At 42.6% G+C, this 23,493-nt stretch overlaps 1 protein-coding gene across 1 annotated transcript; it reads right to left on the reverse strand.

Annotated features, from left to right (window-relative positions):
• Positions 1-2,496: 2,496 nt before the first annotated feature.
• FAM83C (family with sequence similarity 83 member C) lies at positions 2,497-19,849 on the reverse strand. Its single transcript, XM_069952851.1, has 4 exons — positions 19,067-19,849; positions 8,956-9,123; positions 4,984-5,108; positions 2,497-4,054 (listed from the first exon to the last, which is right to left on the reverse strand). The coding sequence occupies exons 1-4, from the start codon at positions 19,568-19,570 to the stop codon at positions 3,271-3,273; spliced, it is 1,581 nt and encodes a 526-aa protein (XP_069808952.1). The 5' UTR covers positions 19,571-19,849; the 3' UTR covers positions 2,497-3,270.
• Positions 19,850-23,493: the final 3,644 nt, after the last annotated feature.

Genomic DNA, 23,493 nt, shown 5'->3' on the forward strand with positions numbered 1-23,493 from the left:
GTACTATACAATTCTAATGGTATGTATATAGACAAAACCAGACATTACATAGTAACAAATTATCAAGTTCAAACAAAAGGGGGTCCTGCTCACAAGAGCTTACAATCTATTACGAAATGGGGTTGAAACAAAAGGCAGAAAGTGCTTGATTTGTACAATAGTCCAGCAATTTCTGCGTCGTAAACCAACTCTGGGGAACATAGCCTTATAGTGTTATAAAGGCATGAAAAATGGATATACAGACAACATAAATATATTTTAATAGGAGCCAAACAGTACAAAGGTCCAGCAACACATAACATGCTCAGTAACCAAGCCAGAAAGAAAGAAAAGTTATAAAGTGGTGGTCGTATATAATAAAAGAATAATAAACAGTATATATTAGGCATTCCCCCATCTGTATACATTGTCCTAAGCTTAAATACATATTTACATAGAGTAGAAAAGCAGCTGGAATGGTCTCCCCCACAAAGTAACAGCAATATAGCTTTAAGGGGGGGGGGGGGGGGGATTGTGATTTATTAGTCTATGGCTGGTGCAATACATCCGTTCACCTATAGATGGTGCTGTCCAAAGCTTTGTGAACTTCACGTATAGTTATGTATAGTCTCTTCCAGGAGGAGGAGCTAACTGTGAGTATTTAAGAGGTCGCTAGAAATTACGTTGCCCTTTCCGCTAATCACAAAGTTTGCCCAATAATAATAATAATGATAACAATAACAATATAATATGCATGGTAAGCTTTACTCCTAAACATTTTGGTTTTGGGGCTTAATTGGTTGTCCGGTGCTACAACAGCTGTATGGGCTCAGGGTGGCATAAAATTTTTTAAAAAGTTATACTCACCTGCCCTGATCTCCCACCTGATGGTGTCCAGACCTCTCTGTGCAGCGTTTACGGCACTTATGTAAATACTTGTACAGTCAATGACTGAACATAGAGGGAGATTTATCAAACTGGTGTAAAATAGAACTAGCTCAGTTGCCCCTAGCAACCAATCAGATTTCACCTTTTATTTTTCAAAGAATCTGTGAGGAATGAAAGGTGGAATCTGATTGGTTGCTAGGGGCAACTGAGCCAATTCTACTTTACATCAGTTTGATAAATCTCCCCCATAGTGTTGACCCACTCCAGTTAGTGATTGGCTAGGAAGCATTTGCTGTTGGTTCACCAAAAGGTAGGAGGGGCTTCTGGGAGAGGATCAGGCACCTTCAGAATGGTGGATTGGGGCACATGAGTACAACTTATTTTTTATTTTATTTTTATGTCCATACAGAAAAATGCTGTGGTGCCAGACAACCTCTTTAACTCTTTTGGTCCTGAGGTTTTATCCTTCGTGGACAGGGGTTTTGTACACTTTTTGCTATTTAAGTGTCCCTGGCATCTCATAAGTTTTGATCAGCTGGAGTCTGGTTGCTCAGGCCCCTCCTGATCCTAGATAGAACTGGGAGAAGCGCTTGCTAATGACTTCATTCCCTGCAATCTCACTGCCGGAGATGTTATATTTAATTGTTTTGCTAGTTTCTACCACCATATAATCCGAGTGTTAACCTGACCTAATAAACGTAACTTGGAATAATAACAGATTCCATAAATCCGTCATCCCTCCAGTCCAGAACAGGCAATTGTGTTGAAATCAGGTATTAAGTTATTATTTATACCAGTGATTCATCCATCGGCCGCACCCAGTTTGTATTTAAAATACTTTACGAGCAGACTAGTAAGATGCACAGGATACACAGTATACACACCCATGATGGTGTGATGGATCGTATATAGGAATATGACTTTGTATTATAATCATTTATGTCTGGAATACTCGCTGAGGTGTCAGCCTTACATTGGATAATCATTAATGACACTATTGGAAATTCATATCACCAGTCATAGAGCTTGTATGCAAATGACTTCTTTTACTCTGTTTCTGTGTTATATACATTGTATATAGTGTTTGTACAGACTTAAAGGGGTACTCCAGCGGGGGGGCACTTTTTTGCTGGGACCGGGGAGGAGGTGGCCGAGGGAAAAGACGTCCACTCACCTCCCCGGTTCCAGCGGCGGGTCCCGCATCGTGGCGCTCTGGTGCCCGGTTCCCGGCCGCTTCCTGGTGTCTGACGCAGGCCCGAGATGTGACGTCTCAGGTCCGCTCAGCCACTCAGTGAAGGAGACGGGATCCGTTTCAAGTCAGCTCAGATCCCACCTCCTTCACTGAGTGGCTGAGCAGACCTGAGACGTCACGTCTCGGGCCCGCGTCAGACACCCAGAAGCGGCCGGGAAGCGCACCGGAGCACCGCGATGCGGGACCCGCCGCTGGAACCGGGGAGGTGAGTGGACGTCTTTTCCCTCAGCCACCTCCTACCCGATCCCAGCAAAAAAGTGCCCCCCCCCCGCTGGAGTACCCCTTTAAAGGAACATTTTTACAAATATTCCAATTCGTCATATAGAATCAATAAATGCTCTTCTGTCTAGATATTGCGATCACTAGGGGGCATTGCGATCACTAGGGGGCACCATACCAAGTAGGTTATCACATCACGTTTTTTAAGTTACTATACTATTACTATAATTACTATAACCCCCTATTGTGCCCATCGACGTGAGGAGTCACCTATTCCAGAGATAGGGAACCTTTGGCTCTCCAGTTGTTGCAAAACTACAACTCCCATCAGGCCTGGACAGCCAAAGCTTTAAATTTGGTTGTCCAGGCATGATGGGAATTGTAGTTTTGAAACAGCTGAGGGGGGGGCATAAGTTCCCCATCCCGCAGACTGGTTCCTGCGCACAGCGCCTGTCTATTCTCGAGCACCAGCCCGTCCTGAAGCACAGGAGGCGTGCCCGCCCGACCCCAGTGTTACAGAACTCCCTCCCCTCTGTGACTGGGCACCATTGATTCCATGTAAAAATATTTATGCGATATACCCAATGATACATTCGCTTTAAGATTCCGATTGTTCTGTGTTTGTAGAAGAGGAAAAACGTATCTTTAGGACCTGTAACGATATCGTAGTGATTTCCCTCTGAGGATGTGCTGGATTTTTCAGCCATTCTAAAACTGGAAACTAGGTAGACGGGTGAGGCTGTCACTAATGTCATCAATTATTATAATGAATCCTTTACATATTTTATAACCAATTAGGAGATGACTGAGATGGATATAATCCATAGATTCTAGAACAGACCTTCTTCATACTCCATGTATGGTCTCCCAAGCTGGTGTAACATTTCACCCTTTTTGGTGTTTTAAAGTTTTTTTTTTTCCTATTTTATGAGCTAACTCTGAAAGCGACTGTACACTTTATTCTCTAGTAGTTTGTTATTAACTTTGGTGATAAGTTCTAATTTACTATGTCCAAGGGTCATTCTTTTAAAATCTTTGCTGGTATCCTCCCTTTTACTATCAGCCAGCGTAGTCTTACTTGCGGGCGCGCTGTCGTGATTCGTTGCTTTATTTATCGCCACATCGCTCTTCATTCTTGGCGACATCTTGCTTTGTGGATTGAGAAGTTTGTTCTGAGAATTTTCAAACTTGGCCCTAATGGTCAAAGGTTTGTCGATCAGATCGGGGGTGGATTTCGATAGCGCCTGTTTCTGCATGGATAACAGGTTATTCTGGTCGGTGTGAGGAATGGACGGTCGCCTCTGGTCTTTGGGCGATTCCACTTTTAGTTGACTTCTCTCATCATGTTTATCATTTGGGGTTCTATGGAAAAACCTTGACATGACTGGTTTCTCTTCTCGAATCACAGTGATCGCCTGGTTAGTAACAAAGGGCGGCGTCTTTACGCTATTTTGACTGTCCGAACTAGAGTTACTGTCTGAATTGATGGAACGTTCAAGAGCTATCGGGGGTTGAGGAGTAACTATAGGCTTCCATCTGTTCCTGGTGGGCGGAGGCCCGAATGGTTTGCCGTTTTCATTTTCCAGGTTAGAAAAGTAGTCATTTTCTAGGGAATCTGCATACAAACATCGAAATTCTCTGTCAAACTCTTCCACTATATTCCCTTTGAAGTAAGTCGCCATATTGCTGTGGACGTGACCGGAAAGCCAGCTGAAACTGAAAGGTAAGAAATGTCAGAATAGGTTTTCATAGACAAAAGAAGGTCAACATAACAAATAATACATAAATAGAATAAAAAATATGATATTAAAAAATCCTCGAAAAAGTAAAAAAAAATAGAGTTGAGCAAATTTAAAGGGAATCTGTCACTAGATTCATGCTGCCCTAAATGAGTGCAGCATAAACTGGTGATGTAAATGCTGAACCTGATCAGTGTATTACTTACATCATTCTGTTCAGACGTTCTCCTAATATGCAGGAGAATAGGATTCTTGCCACACCCTTCCCCCCGCCCCCCAGCTGCTGATTGACAGGTGACTGCCTATACATAGCATGGATAGATAACTGCCAATCAGCAGTTGGTCAGATTGTATATAGAGCTATGAAAAGGTATTTTCCTCAAGAATTCATATGTAATCTGTGTAAAATGATTATTATTCATATGTAGTCCTGTATTAAAAGGGTACTCCGGTGGAAAAAAAATGTTTCAGATCAATTGGTATCAGAACGTTTTACATATTTGTAAATTACTTCTATTTTAAAATCTTTAGTCTTCCAGTGCTTATCAACTGCTGTATGTCCTGCAGGAAGTGATGTATTATTTCCAGTGCTCTCTGCTGCCACCTCTGTCTGTGACAGGAACTGTCCAAAACAGAAGAAGTTTTCTATGGGGATTTGCTACTATTCTGCACAGTTCCTGACATGGACAGAGGTGGCAGCAGAGAGCACTGTGTCAGACTAGAAAGTCTACACCACTTCCTACAGGACATACAGCAGCTGAAAAGTATTGAAAGGTTTTTTTTTTATAGATGTAATTTACAAATCTGTATAACGTTCTGACTTTTTTTTACTCTGGAGTAGCCCTTTAATTCCTTTAAGTATTTGTATTTCTGTGTGTTTGCCACTGCATAAGAAGGTAAGATTACCTGTAAGAACCGGCAATGACATGCTCGCAGTCAATCAACAGAAACTTCTCCAGCGACTGTCCAGAAAACTTCTTCCCAGACTTTGTACAATAGGTGTCACCAGTTATAGTGCGGATCTTAATATTCTGCAATAAAACAGGCAGAAAGATGTCACACATGACAGTAGTTTTAATCTGACTCACTTCTAATAAAGCATATTCACAGATATTCAGCTACATCCACTGTCTCCAATATGTTGGTGTCAGAACTTCAATTCTAAGTAATGTAATGAAAACTCCCAGAGCAGAAAATTCAAAGGAAGAAAAACATAAGAAGAAAGAAGTATGGTAAAGACAACTTCAAAGTTAAGAAATAATGGCTCACAAGCATAAGTAACAGCTAAAAATAGAGGGTGAGCTCATCCGCATTATCCACGCAGCTTAAGGGTATGTTCACACAGGGCAGATATGGTGAGAATTTTCCATGCGCACAGTCCTCCCCATACTACAGTACCAGCAAAGTGGGTGATGAGATTATAACAGCGCTTCTCTTCATAAATTGATTTGCGATGGAGATGGCTGAATGTGCAAGCGTGTCAGTCCACGCTGTATTATTGCCTTGGATTTGCTGCAGACTAATGCGTTCCGGATTTTAAACAATGTAAACAGTTTAAAAAAATTATAATTTAACAAAATAAAAAAATGAAAAATCTTCAAAATCTACCGAACCAGAATAATTGGCATTTGATTACCGGTGGCTGGAAAAGTTGGATGCAGCCCTAAGGCTGCCTGGGCTGCATGGATACTACCTATATCCATGTTTTCCAGGACTCCCTAAGGCTGCAACCAACATCTTTAGTCACCGTTAAAGGGGTTATCCAGCAAAAAATTTTTTCTTTCAAATGAACTGCTGTCAGAAAGTTATATACATTTGTAATTTACTTCTACTTAAAAATCTCAAGTAGGGATGGTCCGAACCCTCCGAGGTTCGGGTTCGTATAAACCCAAACGCTCGGCATCAGATTCCCGCTGTCTGGATACAGCGGGAGGACCGCCTGGATACAGGCGGTCCTCCCACTGGATCCGCGGGCAGACAGCGGGAATCATTACCGAGAGTTCGGGCTCGCACGAACCCGAACCGAACTCGGTTCGGACCATCCCTAATCTCAAGTCTTCCAGTACTTATCAGCTGCTGTATAACCTGCAGGAGATGTTGTTTTCTTTTTAGTCTGACACAGTGCTCTCTGCTGCCACCTCTGTCCATGTCAGGAACTGTCCAGAGCAGGAGAGGATTTCTATAGGGATTCACTACTACCCTGGAAAATTCCTGACATGGACAGAGGTGGCAGCAGAGAGCACTGTGTCAGACTGGAAATAATATACCACTTCCTACAGGACATACAGCAGCTAATAAGTATTGGAATTTTTAAATAAAAGTAAATTACAAATCTATATAACTTTCTAGCACCAGTTGATTTGAAAGAAAAAGATTTTCGCTGGACAACCCCTTTAATCAAATGCCAGACATTCGGCTTCAGAAGAACCCTGGGCGTGCTTGAGCTTCACTTATCTCCACTTTTCGCGTTCCAAACCCACTATACTCCCTTTCCCTATCACCCCCAATTCTTCTTTGTTCCTCTGCTGGTTTCTGTACACACAGTGAGGACCTATTTGGGTTAAACGGAGCCATTATGAATGCTATACTTTCTTATAATGCAGTCTATGGCTATTACATTTATATATGGGAGCGACCCTTACTATATTTAACTGTCATGTGCTGTCAATGGAAGGATATTGTGCAGTCCTCCGCCCGCTGTCTAAAAGTGAACACCCAGTCATTGTCCTGAGTAATACATAAATCCTACAAGTCAGCAAGTCTTTAAGAAAAATGTGAGCATTTCAAGTCCAGACGTGTCAAATTAAAGGATTTTTTTCAGCACCTTCACAGTATTAAAAAATCAAGTTTCCACCCAGCAGTAAGAGGAGTAAGTGGTAGCAGTAAAAATTCCAAGTCCATCTAACATTATGCAGAGTCAGTGTCATTTAGGATTCATACACTGTAAACATCAGCTCGGGTCATAGACAGTGGCATAACCCTATGGCTTCTTCATGTAGATCCTCAACGACCACTTCAGAAAGGCTTTCTCTCTTTACTATGACTATGGCTTTAAATCTAAAGGTCCCTATAAACATTATAAAAAAATTCCTACTGTTGGCATGAACGGACCATTGTCTAATGTGTATGGGGCCTCCACAAATGAGCTTTTGTCCAAGAGCTATTGATGATGTATAATCTATAGATGTAGAGACTACTATGTAGAGATAACTGGGGCTAGAATGCTAGGTGAGTATGAGAGTAGTTTGGGGGGGGGGGGAGGATGCAGGGAAACATTATTATATAGACGATATATAGATTATATATACTCACCTAGCATTCTAGTCCCAGTTATCTCACCTTACTAGGCTCCATCTTCCCCATACACGGTAAGGTTTGGCATGGCCAAGCGATCCTGTGTTCCCTATGGGGAGGGTTAAAGCCCCTATTACACGGGGCAACCTCTGGGAGCAAGCGAGCACCAACCTGTCATGTCAGCGCTCACTTGCTGGCGCAACTACACGCTGACAGCTCGCCAGTGGGGGGGGGGGGGGGCTTGGCACGGTGAGGTGCAGATAATCTCCCCAGATAATCTCTAAATCATCTGGGTGGACCTTAGAAGGTAGCGGCAGTCTACTGCCACCCAGTCCTAATACACGCACTAACAGTGAGCAAGTAAGTCCGGGGGGGGGGGGGTGGAGCTGTCGGAGAGCCCATAGAAGATAGCAGCAGTCTTCTGCCTCCGCTGCTATTACAAGGCGCGACGGCAGCAGATGATTGCTCTCCACGTCGTTTGTCTTTCGACATGTTGAAAGGAAAGACAACAATCAGCTGACATCGTTCATGACGGCTGATCATTGCCTTTTATTACACAAAACGACTATCAGAGAACTCTCGCTTCGGCTTATCTCTCCCAGAACAAAGGGGTCGGGCAGTGATTTTCCATCACGCTCAAACCCTAACTGCATGATCTTTTAAAGTAGAAGTCCAACGAAAATTTTTATTAAAGTATTGTATTGCCCCCCAAAAGTTATACATATGACCAATATACACTTATTATGGGAAATGCTTGTAAAGTGCTTTTTTCCCTGCACCTACTACTGCATCAAGGCTTCACTTCCTGGATAACATGGTGATGTCATTTCCTGGATAACATGGTGATGTCACTTCCTGGGTAACATGGTGATGTCACAACGCGACTCCCAGAGCTGTGCGGGCTGTGGCTGCTGGAGAGGATGATGGCAGGGGGATGCTCAGTGTCCCTCCAGTGCCCTGTGTCCCTCAGTGTCCCCCTGCCATCATCCTCTCCAGCAGCCACAGCCCGCACAGCTCTGGGAGTCGCGTCGTGACATCACCATGTTATCCAGGAAGTGACATCAACATTTATTTCAGGAAGTGACATCACCATGTTATCCAGGAAGTGACATCACCATGTTATCCAGGAAGTGAAGCCTTGATGCAGTAGTAAGTGCAGGGAAAAAAGCACTTTATAAGCATTTCCTGTAATAAGTGTATATTGGGGATTTGTATAACTTTTGGGGGCAACACAATACTTATAAAAATTTTTGCCAGACTTCTCCTTTAAGTAATAATTGTGCCTTGAAAAGGCACTTCAAATGAGCACCAATCTCACTGAACAGCTCTTGTTTGCAGTGGTGACGGCCCCATATGGCTCTGTCTAAACTCTAGGGGGGAGATTTATGAAAGGGTGTAAATATACACCTGGAGTAAAGTGCCCACAGCAACCAATCACAGCTCCTCTTATATTTTACCAGAGCTGAAAGCTGAGCTGTGATTGGTTGCTGTGGGCAGTTTACACCCTTTCATAAATCTCCCCCTTGCTGTCCTTTCTTCTATACATACTACACAATATACGTGAAATCTATAAATGTATCTTACTGGTATTTGAACTTTATTAAATCCCAACTTCTCAAACATCTCTATAAAGTATATGAGGTTCTTCTCGTCGAGTAACAGGTACACAGGAACTCTTCTCTTACTTGCTGCTTCTATCATATCACATAAGAGGTCCACGTCTGTGAAAAGATCCATGACCAACGCAATGACCTAAACAGATAACAATGATTATAATAAATATGACGAGTATAGAAATAGTCAAATATCTGTAGACAAGATGGGCTTCGAGGTCAACTCCACCCAAAATATGAAATAATGCAGACGTACTGTAACTAGGTAACTTATCAGTGGATAGAGATATGGTTATGATCTAAAATATATATAAAAAGTGGTTCACGACAAAAGCAAAAACTAAGCGAGTGCCAGACTGGTTTAGAGGAAGAGAGGACCCTGTCCAGATGGGCTTATAGTCTTCTGGGGAAGGAGGTTTGCAGAAGTGGAGAAAATGGAATTTCTCTTTAATATAGTTATACAGGACTAGAAAAACATTTCTCCTTTCTTCTGAAAACACCTGTCCGTGGGTTCTATAAGGTATTGTAAGTTGGCTCCATCAAGTGAAATGAGGAAAAACCACAAACAACCTGAGGACAGGAGGGACTGATTTCAGAAGATTTTCCAGTCCTGTACGACAAGGTGATTGGTGGGATTCTGAGTACGGGGACCCTCACTTATATGTCTTCTAGTGCAATCCAATGCTCCATTCATTCTCTATGGCGCCACTGAACATTGCCAAGCACTGAGCCCCATAGAGAATAAATGCAATGCACTGTGTATGAAGACCCAGCATGCTCCATTCATTTTGGGTAGGGATGGGGAACCTTTCAGCCCTCTAGCTGCTGCAAAACTACAATTCCCATTATACCTGGACAGCCAAAGCTTTAGCGCTCCAGACATGATGGAAATTGTAGTTTTGTAACAGTTGAAGGGCTGAAAGGATCCACATCCCTAATTATGGGGAACATTTGCCCTCCATTCTCAGAATTTAGCAGACCCCAGCTATTTATTCCCTATAGCATAGATAGGAGATAACCTTTACTTGTGAGATTACCCCTTTAATTTTTCCTATTATAAGAACACACCAACATTTTAACATTGTTTTTATGGGCTGCCAGATCCAGCTAAAAACCAAATGCGTCAAACAGTCAAAGCTAGGGGTGAAGTGTAACGACATTTGACACATTCCATGTATTCTCGGTCCGTCGTGTTTTAGTCTTTGTCTCAGGGCCATGCTAGACTTTCCCGAGAAGGACTGTCTTCACTAGAATCTTGCTGCTAAGGTATTTCTGAAAGTTCAGTAAATCTTGTATGGTCGGTGTATGAGACAGGATGTACATACATACCAACAAAGTAAAAAACAAACAAACATGTAAATCTTAAAAATTTCTGATGGGCAAAACCATTCCTTATATGAGTGACGATGTACTAGAAGGAGCCTGTCAGTGCAGGGCTGCATAAATGCTCGATCATTCTTGTGGCCCTTTAGTTACGTCATTGCCGTCTACACACGTTTATACATAGAAATGTGTTGCACTATGCCAGGGATCAGGCAATAACAAATATATAATATAATACGGGGCAATAGTTGGTCAGTGTTAAAGCCCCTCCAGACATGAAGATTTTGCATAAAATTACACCATGTGAGGATCCACGTTTATAGTCAGTGGCCAGTCATACGGCTTTTGGATAATGAAAAAAAAGTACTCACCTGCTTCCCCACTCATCAATGCCTACTCCTGGCTCAACACACGGAAATGCCTGTTTAGCCAATCACTAGTTGTTGCAGGTAACTACTGTGGCCCATGATTGGCTGAGCAGGCATTTCCTGTGTCAAGATAGTACCAGGCATTGATGAGCAGGGCACCATTGACACAGCAGCTATGGAGGATCAGGAAGGTAAGTATCTTTTAATTTTTTTAAGGTACCTTTAAATTATTTTTCTGTTGTTTTACAATCCCTTTAAATATAACCAACAAGTTAATAACCTTCATGTATCAGTAAAAAGATTTTAATATTGAGGATAAAATAAATTTACAGCTGACTCGTTCTTGCCTCACTGTAAGATCCCAGAAGATTCTTGATAATGATCCAAAAAGTGTCTGTAATACAGTATGAAGCTGCTCTGTTAAGATCCAAAGTAAACATAGCTATTGTTTGGAGAGTTCATTGTACCAGCTCAGGTAGTGTAGGCGGGAAAAGCCCAGATATGATCACATAAACCTATTACAGTGACACGGTGCTTCTGTGACTCACAAGTACTTTATTATTTATGCTGAAACCAATGACTTTCCCAACAGGTGTGAATCATGTTTATCTATGGGATATCACACAGAGTGATAGTGAGCGCGACTGCTTCAGCCTCATTGATTGTAAACGAGTGATTCATCATCTGCTATGATGTATCCAGCACATGATCACCTGTCTACTCCAAATTTCCAGTTTTGGATCCGTTCAAGGATAGAGGATAGGTGTCAGATTGTGTCCAAACACTGGAACCACCATGAGCTATAAAATGAGGCCTTTACTGGAGAACAAGGCCACAGCTCAGCTCTGCCTAACTGCTATCTCCATAGACATTAAGGGGGGGATTTATCAAACTGGTGTAAAGTGAAACTGGCTCAGTTGCCCCTAGCAACCAATCAGATTCCACCTTTCATTTTCCAAAGAGGAATGAAAGGTGGAATCTGATTGGTTGCTAGGTGCAACTGAGCCAGTTTCACTTTACACCATGTTTGATAAGTCTCCCCCTTTAAATGCCCATAAGAAACACACAGGGCCCCTTTCTGGAGATCGAGAGGGACCCAGTGGTTGGACCCCTCTCGACCTAACAGGATGGGGGAGATACATTATTTTAACTCAGAATACCCCTTTAAAGTATATATGTGCACAGGCAACATAAGTCTACCCCAAGCCTAATATGTGCCTTGGCTCATGTAGATGCAGTCCCAATGTTGAACTTAAAGGGCTATCCTCATGATAGGCCATCAATGTTAAATTGGTGGTGGTCTAAAGGTGCCAATTAGAAAGGAATAAATCTCTAGTGTGATTGGGTTCCTCCTGATCCAAGTGCAGCATTTGATTACCGGTGGTTAGATGCAGCCCTAGGGAGTCCTGGAAAACATGGATACAGTCTATGACCTATGGTTGTATGCATGTTTTCCAGGCAGTCCTAGGGCTGCATCCATCTTCTTCAGCCACTGGTAATCAAATGCCACGCTTGGATTTGGAGGAACCCGCACGCTAGACATTCGCTCTCCTCTAGTGCTCATATATCTTATACTAAAGTCAGACAAACCTGTCACCGTCGGAGCCTCTAAACTTTCCAACGACATCATTGGTTGGGCATGATGAATTTTCACTGATGGGCCCTTATGTAATGTAAGGGGTAAGCTGGCATCAGAACTACGGTGGCCCAAGTGTTCCATCTGGGCTTCAATGTTACCCCTTTTACCCTGATTAGAGATTGACCAGGTGGGGGAATAACCAGGTATCATTTTCTATTCTGTTTCCTTTCATTCCTGAGCAGTTCACACTTGTAATAAATGATGGCAGACAGCGGAGACAAGGTATCTGTTACCTTTAGTATTTGCTGTAAGGTTATTGATTTAAACAAGTGTGCCAAGTGTATGTGGCAACAGGATATGGCCTCACCCCGGTAGTGAGGGTGGCAGCATGTGATGATTTATTGTTAATTGTTTGTCTGAACACAACCCGCAACCAAAGAACAACAAAACTGCACATGGTACAAATTATACCCTTCTAGTCCGCTTCATTTCAGAGATATTGTAATTTAATAAAGATAAGCAATCCTTCTGGAATTCACTTTGGGACCACTTTGCAGCAAATTGATTCAGATTTGACAGCAGATTTGTACAGGAGCAGAGACTTCTGTCAAAAGATAGGAGTTCCTGCTCCTGTACGTAGTAAGGAGTGAGGCATACTCTGTATACAGCATGCAGCATTGCTTTGGATCGTCTCAACACATTCAGTAGTAGCATCTACCTGCTCAGTACTGTATGTACAGGAGCAGAGACTCCTGAACTTACTTTCTATAGAACCCTATGCTACTGGTGTGGGGTGCAATACAAACTTTGAATGTGAACAATGAGGCATACTGGGAAGGCCCGGGGAAACTCCAATGATGTAAATGTCTGTATATGGACAGTTACATAATCAGGACTTTCTTAAAGGAGAAGTCAGACGAAAAGTATTGTATTCCCCCCAAAAGTTATACAAATCACCAATATACACTTATTATGGGAAATGCATATAAAGTGCTTTTTTCCCTGCACCTACTACTGCATCAAGGCTTCACTTCCTGGATAACATGGTGATGTCACTTCCTGGATAACATGGGGATGTCACTTCCTGGATAAAATGGTGATGTCACTTCCTGGATAACATGGTGATGTCACAACCCGACTCCCACAGCTGTGCGTGCTGTGGCTGCTTGAGAGGATGATTGCTGAGGGACACTGAGCATCCCCCTGCCATCATCCTCTCCAGCAGCCACAGCCCGCACAGCTCTGGGAGTCGGGTTGTGACATCACCATTTTATCCAGGAAGTGACATCACCATTGTATCCAGGAAGTGAAGCCTTGATGCAATAGTAATTGCAGGGAAAAAGCACTTTATATGCATTTCCCATAATAAGTGTATATTGGTGATTTGTATAACTTTTGGGGGGCAATACAATACTTTAATAAAAATTTTCAACGGACTTCTCCTTTAAGGAAAGTTCTGAGCTTCTACCCAGAGCGGTGGTGGAGTTACCAATGTGCATTGGGAGGCTCTCTACAGTACCAGTGAACATGATGATAAGGAGAGGAAAGAGGTTCCTTCCATCAATTTAAATATTAGGTTAATCTCCTTACCATAAATCTAATTTTCTTAAAAGTGCAATGGACCAAATGTGATTTTTGAAACTAAAAAAAATTAAAAAAAATAATATATATATATATATATATATATATATATATATATGTAAATTTTTTTAAAAAAATTAGGGTTATGTATTGGGATATGTACGGCTGTATATGTTGATATGATATGTACGTATTCCCACTGATTCCGTGCCCGTGTTGTCCCGTCCTTAAAATCTTGGCTCGGAGAGTACATTGGCATACAGAGAGAGCATTAGAAGGTTTGTGGGGTCAGTAGACACATTCTTCAGTCGCAGACAATGCCAGACAGTGACAGAATTCGGTCCAGATAGACTTGTATGTGCTCAGAATACTGATATTCATCGTCTTTTCAGCCTTATCTTGCAAATCCTGTCCTTCACCTATGGTTGAATCTGTTTGTTTAAGGACACTTGTACCTAGGCGACACCTTATGCTAAAACACAATGCATTCATTATAGTGATGTAGGAAATATGTACAATCACAACATTATCCAATACATACACTGTCCGAGGGGTGTACATAGGGACAAGACAAGGGTTACGGTATACGCCACTCTCTTTACCCTATTTTATTTAACCCTTTGCTTGCTCTCCATATAGATCTCTTATACAGCTACATTGGATCTTAAATACCCTTTAGCTTATTGGGGAGAATAAAATAAATGATAGTTTACCTGCAGCAGAACGGTTTAGTTTAGGGATGGGACAGGGTAGGATAAAGGGTGGTTAATGTTACTGCTTAGGGCCTTTGTTTTACAGAAACACAGAGGGGAGATTTATCAAACTGGTGTAAAGCAGAATTGTCTTAGTTGCCCCTAGCAACCAATCAGATTCCACCTTTCATTTTTCAAAGAATCTGTGAGGAATGAAAAAAGGAATCTGATTGGTTGCTAAGGGCAATTAAGACAATTCTGCTTTACACCAGTTTTATAAATCTCATCCAGAGGCTCTAAAGGTGGCCATACACATTTGCTAAAAGTCGATTGATGATTGAACAACTGTTGGACCACTGGTCTAATAACCAATCTCTTTTAAAAGGAGAAGTCCAGTAATTTAGAAAATCTGGTGTCCAGCCCCAGTCACTGACTGGCTGAGCGGTTCGTCCATTAGTCGGGTTGTGATGTGTACGGCCCAGAGATCCCAGAGCCCGACGGGGGTCCCAAGGCCGATTCTGCCACTCACCGTGGGCACAGGGAGCAGTAAGTTGGTACTTGTTATCAAATTTTTCTCTGCCAGCTGCCAGATTTTCTAAATGCCCAGACTTCTCCTTTAAGCGGCCCATACATTTTATACTACAGTCGTCTGCACCCACCAACAGGTTCAGCCAACAGTATAAGGTGTATAGGGGGGCTCCTGACTTTACACTGATGCTGGTGGCAAGATGGATTTCCATTGTTCTTGGAGAGATAAGGCGGCACCAGAGCAGTCTGGCTGCAGCTTACCCTACCCCTCCCCATAGACAACACAGGAACATTCAGCCATGGCAAATATTCATGTGTATGGTGGGACGGGAGAGAGAACTGTTGGCTGAACAATCCTTTGGCCAACAGTTATTGTAGGTGTATAGCCACCTATAGACACAGACGAAGGACAGTCTTTCTGGGCACATTCTAGAAACATTCCTTTGTTAGTGTGGAGCAAACTTAACATTTGGCATTTGACTCCTAGTGGCTGGAGACGTTGGATGTAGCCTAAGGGAGTCATGGAAAACAAGAATACAATACAATAATATTTCCGTATTTTTCTAGCAGGCCAAGGGCCAAACCTTAAAGGGGTTATCCAGCGCTACAAAAACATGGCCACTTTTCCCCCTCTGTTGTCTCCAGTTCAGGTGGAGTTTGCAATTACGCTCCATTTACTTCAATGGAACTGAGTTTTAAAACCCCACCCAAACTGGAGACAACAGTAGGGGGAAAGTGGCCATGTTTTTGTAGCACTGGATGACCCATTGAACATTCGGCAAGTTTGCTCAACACTATTTGTGATCTTTCTTAATCAAACAATCTTTTGCCCGACTAACGTCCAAACATTTCCAATATGGCTGACTTCTTTTCAGATGATAACAATTTGTCATTAGTTGGCTAAAACGATCATTTTTTGTTAATGGCAACAAACCATCTGGTCGAAATTGTCCACTTCCACCAACTTTAAAGGAGAAGTCTGGCAATTTCTAGAAGCCGGCAGGGGGGAAACTGATTGCAAATAACAACTTACCTCTCCTGGTGACCGTGGTGAGCGGCAGGAGTAGCTCTGCGGGACCCTCGCTGGGCTTTGGGATCTCCGGGGGGGCCAGGTCACAACTGATGGATGGAGGGCGGGATGCCGCACCAGTCACTGATTGGCTGAGCGGCAAGTTCATTAGCCGGGACAGGCAATTTCCACCAAGTTGTGACATCATCACAACTTGGGGGAAAATTACTTCCGACGGGAGTCCCGAGGGCGGTCCTGGCACTTACCATGGGCATGTGGAGAGGTATGTTGTTACTTGAAATCAATTTTCCCCCTTCCCCTGCTGGCTGCTAGGTTTTAGAAATCTTTTAAGGTCTATGGGCACTTTTAGGCTTTGTTCACACACAGTATAATAAAAGCAAAACACATCAGTAAAATAGGTATAAATCGGGGCCGCATTTTGAATCGAATAATGTGCTCCGTTAAAGCCTATATATATATATATAGATATTCGATCAAATAGTGAGATATTCGAATATTCGATATTCGTACGAATATCCCACGAATATTCGATAAATATTCGATAAGCGTTCAAGTCCCCCAGCTTCCCGTTTTACCCTCCAAATGGTCAAATAGATGTTTTTTACTAATCGAATACTTGTTCCCATAGACTTTAATGGAATCGAATATTCGTGGGATATTCGTACGAATATCGAATATTCGAATATCTCACTATTCGCTCATCACTAATATATATAATACTATATAATATTTTTTACAATGTGATCACAAAACTTCCTACCAAAAAGAGGCAAAAATTCTTAGTATCACAAATCAAAATAATTGAGTGATTTCCCGGTATCTAAACCACATAAAAGCGGCAGGTTTAGAAGGACTAGCACACCTCCGTGAACAAGTAAATCGCGAAATGTGCGTTGGAGGCGGTACAGCACGCGCATTACATCAGGTACAGTCAGTGGGACTTGGGGGGATACATTCCTTATTGTTTGGAACGGCTCTTGAGCACACTTAGCACTTTATGTTATACCTTACTAGGGGTGGTGCAATAGTGACTTGGTCTACTATAGTAATTGAATAGTGGAGCCTGATTGCAGTCAGACAAATTGGTTATGCTGCGAGTTGTAGTCCCTCCATAGACTACTTGCACTTTATACTTTACATACTTAAATTATATGTGATTGAGTGTATCATGTTTACAGATTAATGACTGTACCTCTATGTACATACTTCCACACCTTGTGATCAATTTTAATATATTTTATTGATTGTATTTTTTGGTTGTTAATAAAGTTATTTTGATTTGTGATACTAAGAATTTTTGCCTCTTTTTGGTAGGAAGTATTATGTTCGGCCTGAGGCGGGCTAGGGTTGTTTTGTAGGAATGTGATCACAAAGTAACATTTTTCCATAGACTATATAATATAAAATATAATAATTAGATTCGAAATACAGCCACATTTTATACCTGTTTTACGGGTGTATTTTGCTTTTATTTAACTGTGTGTGAACATAGCCTTAGTGTCAGATGAAACAAAATGGCCAGCTACCTGACCCCAGCCCATTGGATGTCTATGTTGTACTAGAAACACGTTCTTTATTGGTATTTTACAGTGTTCGGCTACCTGGAGTATAGGGCAGTCTATGTTTCAGCTGTAAGCGATTTTTATTGGTCAATTTGCATCCATTGATAGAGTTTACATTTACATGTACCAGTTATGCAGCATTAGCTTGTTCTTCTCACGAAAGGCCAATTCCACCAAAAAACAGATCTGAATTCAGGTAGGAACAAAGTGGATCATATATGTATAGGATACATATAAAGGGGTAGTCCAGTTTTTCAAATAAACTGGTGTCAGAAAGTTATATAGATTTGTAATTTACTTCTATTTTAAAATCTCAAGTCTTCCAGTACTTATCAGCTGCTGTATGTCCCGCAGAAAGTGGTGTATTCTTTCCTGTGTGACACAGTGCTCTCTGCTGCCACCTCTGTCCATGTCAGGAACTGTCCAGAGCAGGAAAGGTTTTCTATGGGGATTTGCTGCTGCTCTGGACAGTTCCTGACATGGACAGAGGTGGCAGCAGAGAGCACTGTGTCAGACTGGAGAGAATACACCACTTCCTGCAGGACATACAGCAGCTAATAAGCACTTTAAGTGTTGAGATTTTTAAATAGAAACAATTTACAAATCTGTATAAACTTTCTAGCACTAGTTGATTTAAAAGCATTTTTTTTCTCTCTGGAGTATTCCACCAACTCAGTATTCCACCACCCCCATCCTTCCTCTCAGGCCACAATGATAGTTGTGGAATCTTAAAGGGGTTGTCCAGACTTAGAAAAACATGGCCGCTTTCTTTCAGAAACACCACATGTCCTCAGTTTCTTTGTGGTTTTACAGCTCAGTTCTATTGACGTAAATGGTACGGAGCTGTAATACCACTCACAACCTGAGGACAGGGGTGGCGCTATTTTGCAAGAACGTATATGTGCTTTACCTAATCCTGGATAACCACTTTAGAGTGGCCATTCATTTAGACGACAACTATCCCGCCCACTCTCTCCATACACATGAACATGTGTTTATGTTCATGTGTTCTCAATGGAGATAGGAGAGATAAGCCGCCAGACAGCTTATCTCTCCTAGAACAAAAGGGATGGCAGTTAAAATCCAATGATGTCTAATCCTTTTCTTCCCAACATCATCATTACCGGAGATAACTATTATAACGAATAAGCTTGAGGGTGCGTTCACACCTACAGGATCCGCAGCAGATTTGATACTGTGTTCAGTTATTCAAATGAAATCAGCTGCGGATCCGGTAAGTGTGAACGTACCCTGACGCTATGTTCACACAACGTCTTTTTTTTTTTTTTTTGGGCGTATTTTTGGACGGACGCGAACATATAGCCGTGTAATGCAAATTATAGCCGAAAACTGTCAGAATTAATAAAATTCTCTGCCTCATAGTATATTATAATAATGATTCAGGAGGTGGACACTTACCGATTTGGCTTTATTGATGAGCGATCTGATCAGATCTTTGATACTGTTGTTGCGGTGTCTTTGGAAGATGACTTGCACTTCCGTCCCTTTACTACGAGTGAGTAGTGGGATTTCGGGCCATCCCAGCTCCAGATTAGGGGTCTCGATATCCGACATCATTGGAAAATAGGTGCCGGAGGTCAGCTCCGAAGGACAGCCGTCCGGAAATCCAGAGCCGTCTCCGTCCTTGTCGAACAAGTCATCTTCCAACTTATTGACATTGGTGCTACTGCTGATATAGTCAATGTCCAGGGTGGATAAGAAGGGTAACTCTTTCTCCTCGCTCAGTGCCTGGAGATACGCCTTCTCTCCTTGTTCCACCAAGGCATCTGTAGCCAGACGTGCCGACTCATTGTAGTTCAACGCCAATGGAGAACTTTGTCTCCAAGGGTTCTTGAGTTCTTCTACCCTGGTTTTCAGTTGTCCGGTGCTCCTCACTCCCCTCCTTACTTCAGGATTGAGCATGACTGCCAGAGGATCGGTCGTTCTTCCTCGGTGGAAACGTTGACAGCTGCGGCTGGTGCGTTGCCCTTGGTCGTGTGGATATACTGATCAGCTGACTCTGTTGCTTATATACTTGTCACATGAAATGAGTTTCACTATGTATCTCCATGATCTCTGCCGCTCTTCAGGACTTCCTCATAGTTCTGCAATCTCCTTGTTACTACTGAACTCACTTTTGTGATCTTGCAGCCAAATGTTGCCCTACCCCCACCCGGCTACCTGTCTGTTGAGTTTTTTTTTTTTAACCTACTCTGTGACTGTTGAAGTAGTTGCTATCCGACTTGTTCCAGCAGGCTGCAGATAAGGCTTCCTGACAACGCGTATGCTATTTCATGGGACAATGCCGGGCTGGTAAATGGTTCCTTCTATTGTTCTTTTCTACATTGTAACAACAGGACGGATATTTATGACCGTGAAATTTCTCTTCTGTTTGTTGTTTTTTTTTTTTTTTTTTTATGCTTGTTACAGACAAAATTTTATAGTTTTTTTTTCTTTTTAGCGTTTTTGGTGGTGTTTTTATATGGTTATATGCTGCATTTTGTATGCACCAACCAAACCACTTTGAGAAGGAATCTGTAAAGACTGGGATCTCACATGTCGGTCTTAAAGGGGTTATCCGGGATAGGAAAAATTACAGCTGCTTTCTTGCAAAAACAGTGCTCCACCGCTTTCAGGTTGTGTGTGGTATTACAATTCAGCTCCATTCACTTCAATGGAACTGAAGTGAATGGAGCTAAATTGTAATACCACACAAACCGGAGACAAGAGTGGTGCTGTTTCTGAAAGAAAGTGGTCTTTTTTTGTAAGCCACGATAACCACTTTAAAGGGATACTCCGGCAAAAATGTTTTTCTTTAAAGTCAACTGGTTTCAGAACGTTATATAGATTTGTAATTTACTTCTATTTAAAAACCTTAAAAGTCTTTCCAGTACTTATCAGGTACTGAATGTCCTGCAGGAAGTAATGTATTCTTTTCAGTCTGACACAGTGCTCTCTGCTGCCACCTCTGTCCATGTCAGGAACTGTCCAGAAGTTTACTACAGTGTAGGGATTCGCTGCTGCTCTGGACAGTTCCTGACATGGACAGAGGTGGCAGCAGAGAGCACTGTGTCAGACTGGAAAGAATACACCACTTTCTGCAAAACATGCAGCAGCTGATAAGTACTGGAATACTTGAGATTTTTTGATAGAAGTAAATTACAAATCTATATAACTTTCTGACACCAGTTGAAAGAAAAAGATTTTTTGCCTGAGTACCCCTTTAAATCTTCTCCCAGTGCATGTGTAGTTCTCAGCTATAATTTCTGCCTGTATTTGGTATTTTGGGAGGACACATCCCCTTCATGCCACGCCGTGCCCTCTGTGCGTCCACCTGGTGAGCGATGCCCAAAACTATTAAAAATAAAAAAGTTGCAAAATTTGTTCAACCTTTTGCAGTGTCTGAGCTCGGCACAGCTGCACTTGCTGGCAGCGGGATTGGCCAACAGTATAAGATGTATGGAAGTGATAAGCTGCAGTTTTTCCACTTCAAAAAAATTCTCACCAGATTTAGTGAAGAAAAAAAACCAAACTATTCTGAAGTCAAAGGAGAAAGTTTGCTTATGGCTGTTCTCAGTACGTGACAATGATGCACATCTTTCCGTATGGATGTCATTTTAGCGCAAAATGATGGACGTCTATCGGTCATGATGGCCGCAAATGACGTTCATGATCATCATCTCCTTATTTACGTCCATCATTGCCGATAGATGGCCGTCATTTGGGTCTAAAATGATGGCCATCCAAAACAACCTAAATTCAAAGCTTAAATTGACATGTTGCACGGTCATATTCATATATGACAGATAGTTGTCAATCAGTAACTAGCTCCGCCCACTTGACTATTAAGCCCAGAATAAGCAGACATTTACATAATAAATTAACTTTTTCTTCAAGCTCTATACAATACGCTCAGCTCCACCTGCTCTATAACATAATCCCTGAAGATTGGACTCCATTTTCAATGTGACAGGTTCCCTTTAAGTACCAATATACTAACATATTTTGTTGTTTTTATGTGGCAGTAATAGTCTTACAGTGCAGTGCCTATAGCTTTATTCAGGATCTGTATATTTAGAGCCAAGGCCGGATTTGTATCAGTCCTGTTAGATCAGGAAATCCTTTCCCCAAGCTTGCGTCTTCTGCGAGCTAAATATATCTACAGTAGAAACTCTGCTGGAAATTTGCTCCAATGTCTCAGAGAAGGTCATGTTTATCAGCCGGGATTCTGGGTATGGGGGGTTGTCAGCTCTCAGCGGTAACAAGTATTAGGTCTGTAAACAATAATGTTTCCATTCCCTGACAGCAAGCAGAAGAAGTCACGGTAAGGCCCCTTTCAGGGCCCTATTACACGGGGCGATTATCGTTCGAAAAATTGTTAGATCGTTCAGATTTGAAAGATAATCGTTTAGTGTAATAGCAGACAACGATTAAATGACCAACGAGAAATCGTTAGACGTTTGATAGAATTTGGACCTATTTTTATTGTTCATTGTTTGCAAATAAGACGTTGTTCGGTTGTTCGCAGTAGCGACGAACGCAATAGCGACAACAAGACGTCCGCAAGAGCGATCATAAGTAACGGTCGTCGTTACGTGTCATTGGGTGAACGATTTCAGGTCGTTCGCCATAGCGGTCGTTTGAGATTGTTTACCGTTAATCGTTGAAAGATCGCTTTGTGTAATAGTATCTTTAGGAAAATCTATCTGGATTTCCTGACCCACAGGGGCGCAGACACCCTTTAGGGCATCCAGAATTCCGGACAGTCCGGATGTGGTTCCAGAAACTATCCAAAATTCCGTATGCACTGCATGGCAGCCCGATCCAGCGCCATTGCCAGCACCCGGGCAATTGCTGCCAGGTGCTGACGCTGACCCTTTAACTGTATGCACCCCTAATCAGGAGTGTATACAGTTAAATGTTCCACTGTGTTTGACAGGGCTGGGAGCCATTCTCAAGCCTGGCTGGAGGCAGCATTATGCCTCTGGCCACAAGAGGCTGCCCTCTCCCCCCCCTGTGCCGCGACGCATGAGCTTGCAGAGCCAGAGGACAGAGGGAGAAGCCTCCTTCTGTTTTTGTTTTTGTATGACTAAATATCTCCTTTCAGACCTATTATTTCGGTTGCTACCGATACCTGGGGTTTCTTCAAGATCAAAATTTAGGGGCCTATTCCACCGAGCGATAATCGACCGAATCGGCCCGAATAGTTTATTTAGGTGCAAACCTAAAATCATGGGGCACCGACCGCGCATCGCTGCATGGAATATCGGTGCGCGGCCGGCAACCGACACCCATGCTGCAGGTCTTCTCCTGCGCTCCTCCTTCCTCCCGGTCCTGCGCAGCAGCAGCAGCTTCGGAGCGGCCTGTCTTAGCTGCAGACCGCTCAGCCAATCATTGGCCGGGACCACCTTGGCCAGTGATTGGCTGAGCGGTCTGTCAGCTCAGACAGGCTGCTCCGAAGCTGCTGCTGCATGCGGGTACGGGAGAGAAGGAGCGCAGGAGAAGACCTGCAGCATGGACAGGCAATGTATGCTGTTTACACATGGGCTGCAAGGACATCGTTAATGATGTCCCTGCAGCCTTTGCTAAACGATTATAAGAACGTGGAATAGGCCCAGTAAACAAGCGCAGATAAAGCAGATCAGCGCTCATTTACATTATTGATCAGGCCCCCATCGGCCCGTGGAATAGGACCCTTAGCTCTTGTGTAATAGGATAAAGGAAATCTAGCTGATCAGCTGATCCCATCCCAAGAAGGTCAATTATGTCCTGAATGAATGGAGCAGCAGCAGCAGGCCATTATTCTGTTAATTCTCTATGGGACTTATGAACATTGCTGAACACTA

This window comes from Dendropsophus ebraccatus, chromosome 14 (genome assembly GCF_027789765.1).
Source record: "Dendropsophus ebraccatus isolate aDenEbr1 chromosome 14, aDenEbr1.pat, whole genome shotgun sequence".
In the NCBI taxonomy this organism is placed as follows: Eukaryota; Metazoa; Chordata; class Amphibia; order Anura; family Hylidae; genus Dendropsophus; species Dendropsophus ebraccatus.

What these genes read in the sequence shown, in the direction of transcription:
- FAM83C (XM_069952851.1), bottom strand. Translation starts at nt 19,570, where the DNA reads ATGCTCAATCCTGAAGTAAGGAGGGGAGTGAGGAGCACCGGACAACTG. An exon ending in TCATCAATAAAGCCAAATCG is followed by an intron (nt 9,124 to 19,066) that starts GTAAGTGTCCAC and finishes TTATCTGTTTAG; the next exon opens with GTCATTGCGTTGGTCATGGA. An exon ending in GTCATTGCCGGTTCTTACAG is followed by an intron (nt 4,055 to 4,983) that starts GTAATCTTACCT and finishes CTTACCTTTCAG; the next exon opens with TTTCAGCTGGCTTTCCGGTC.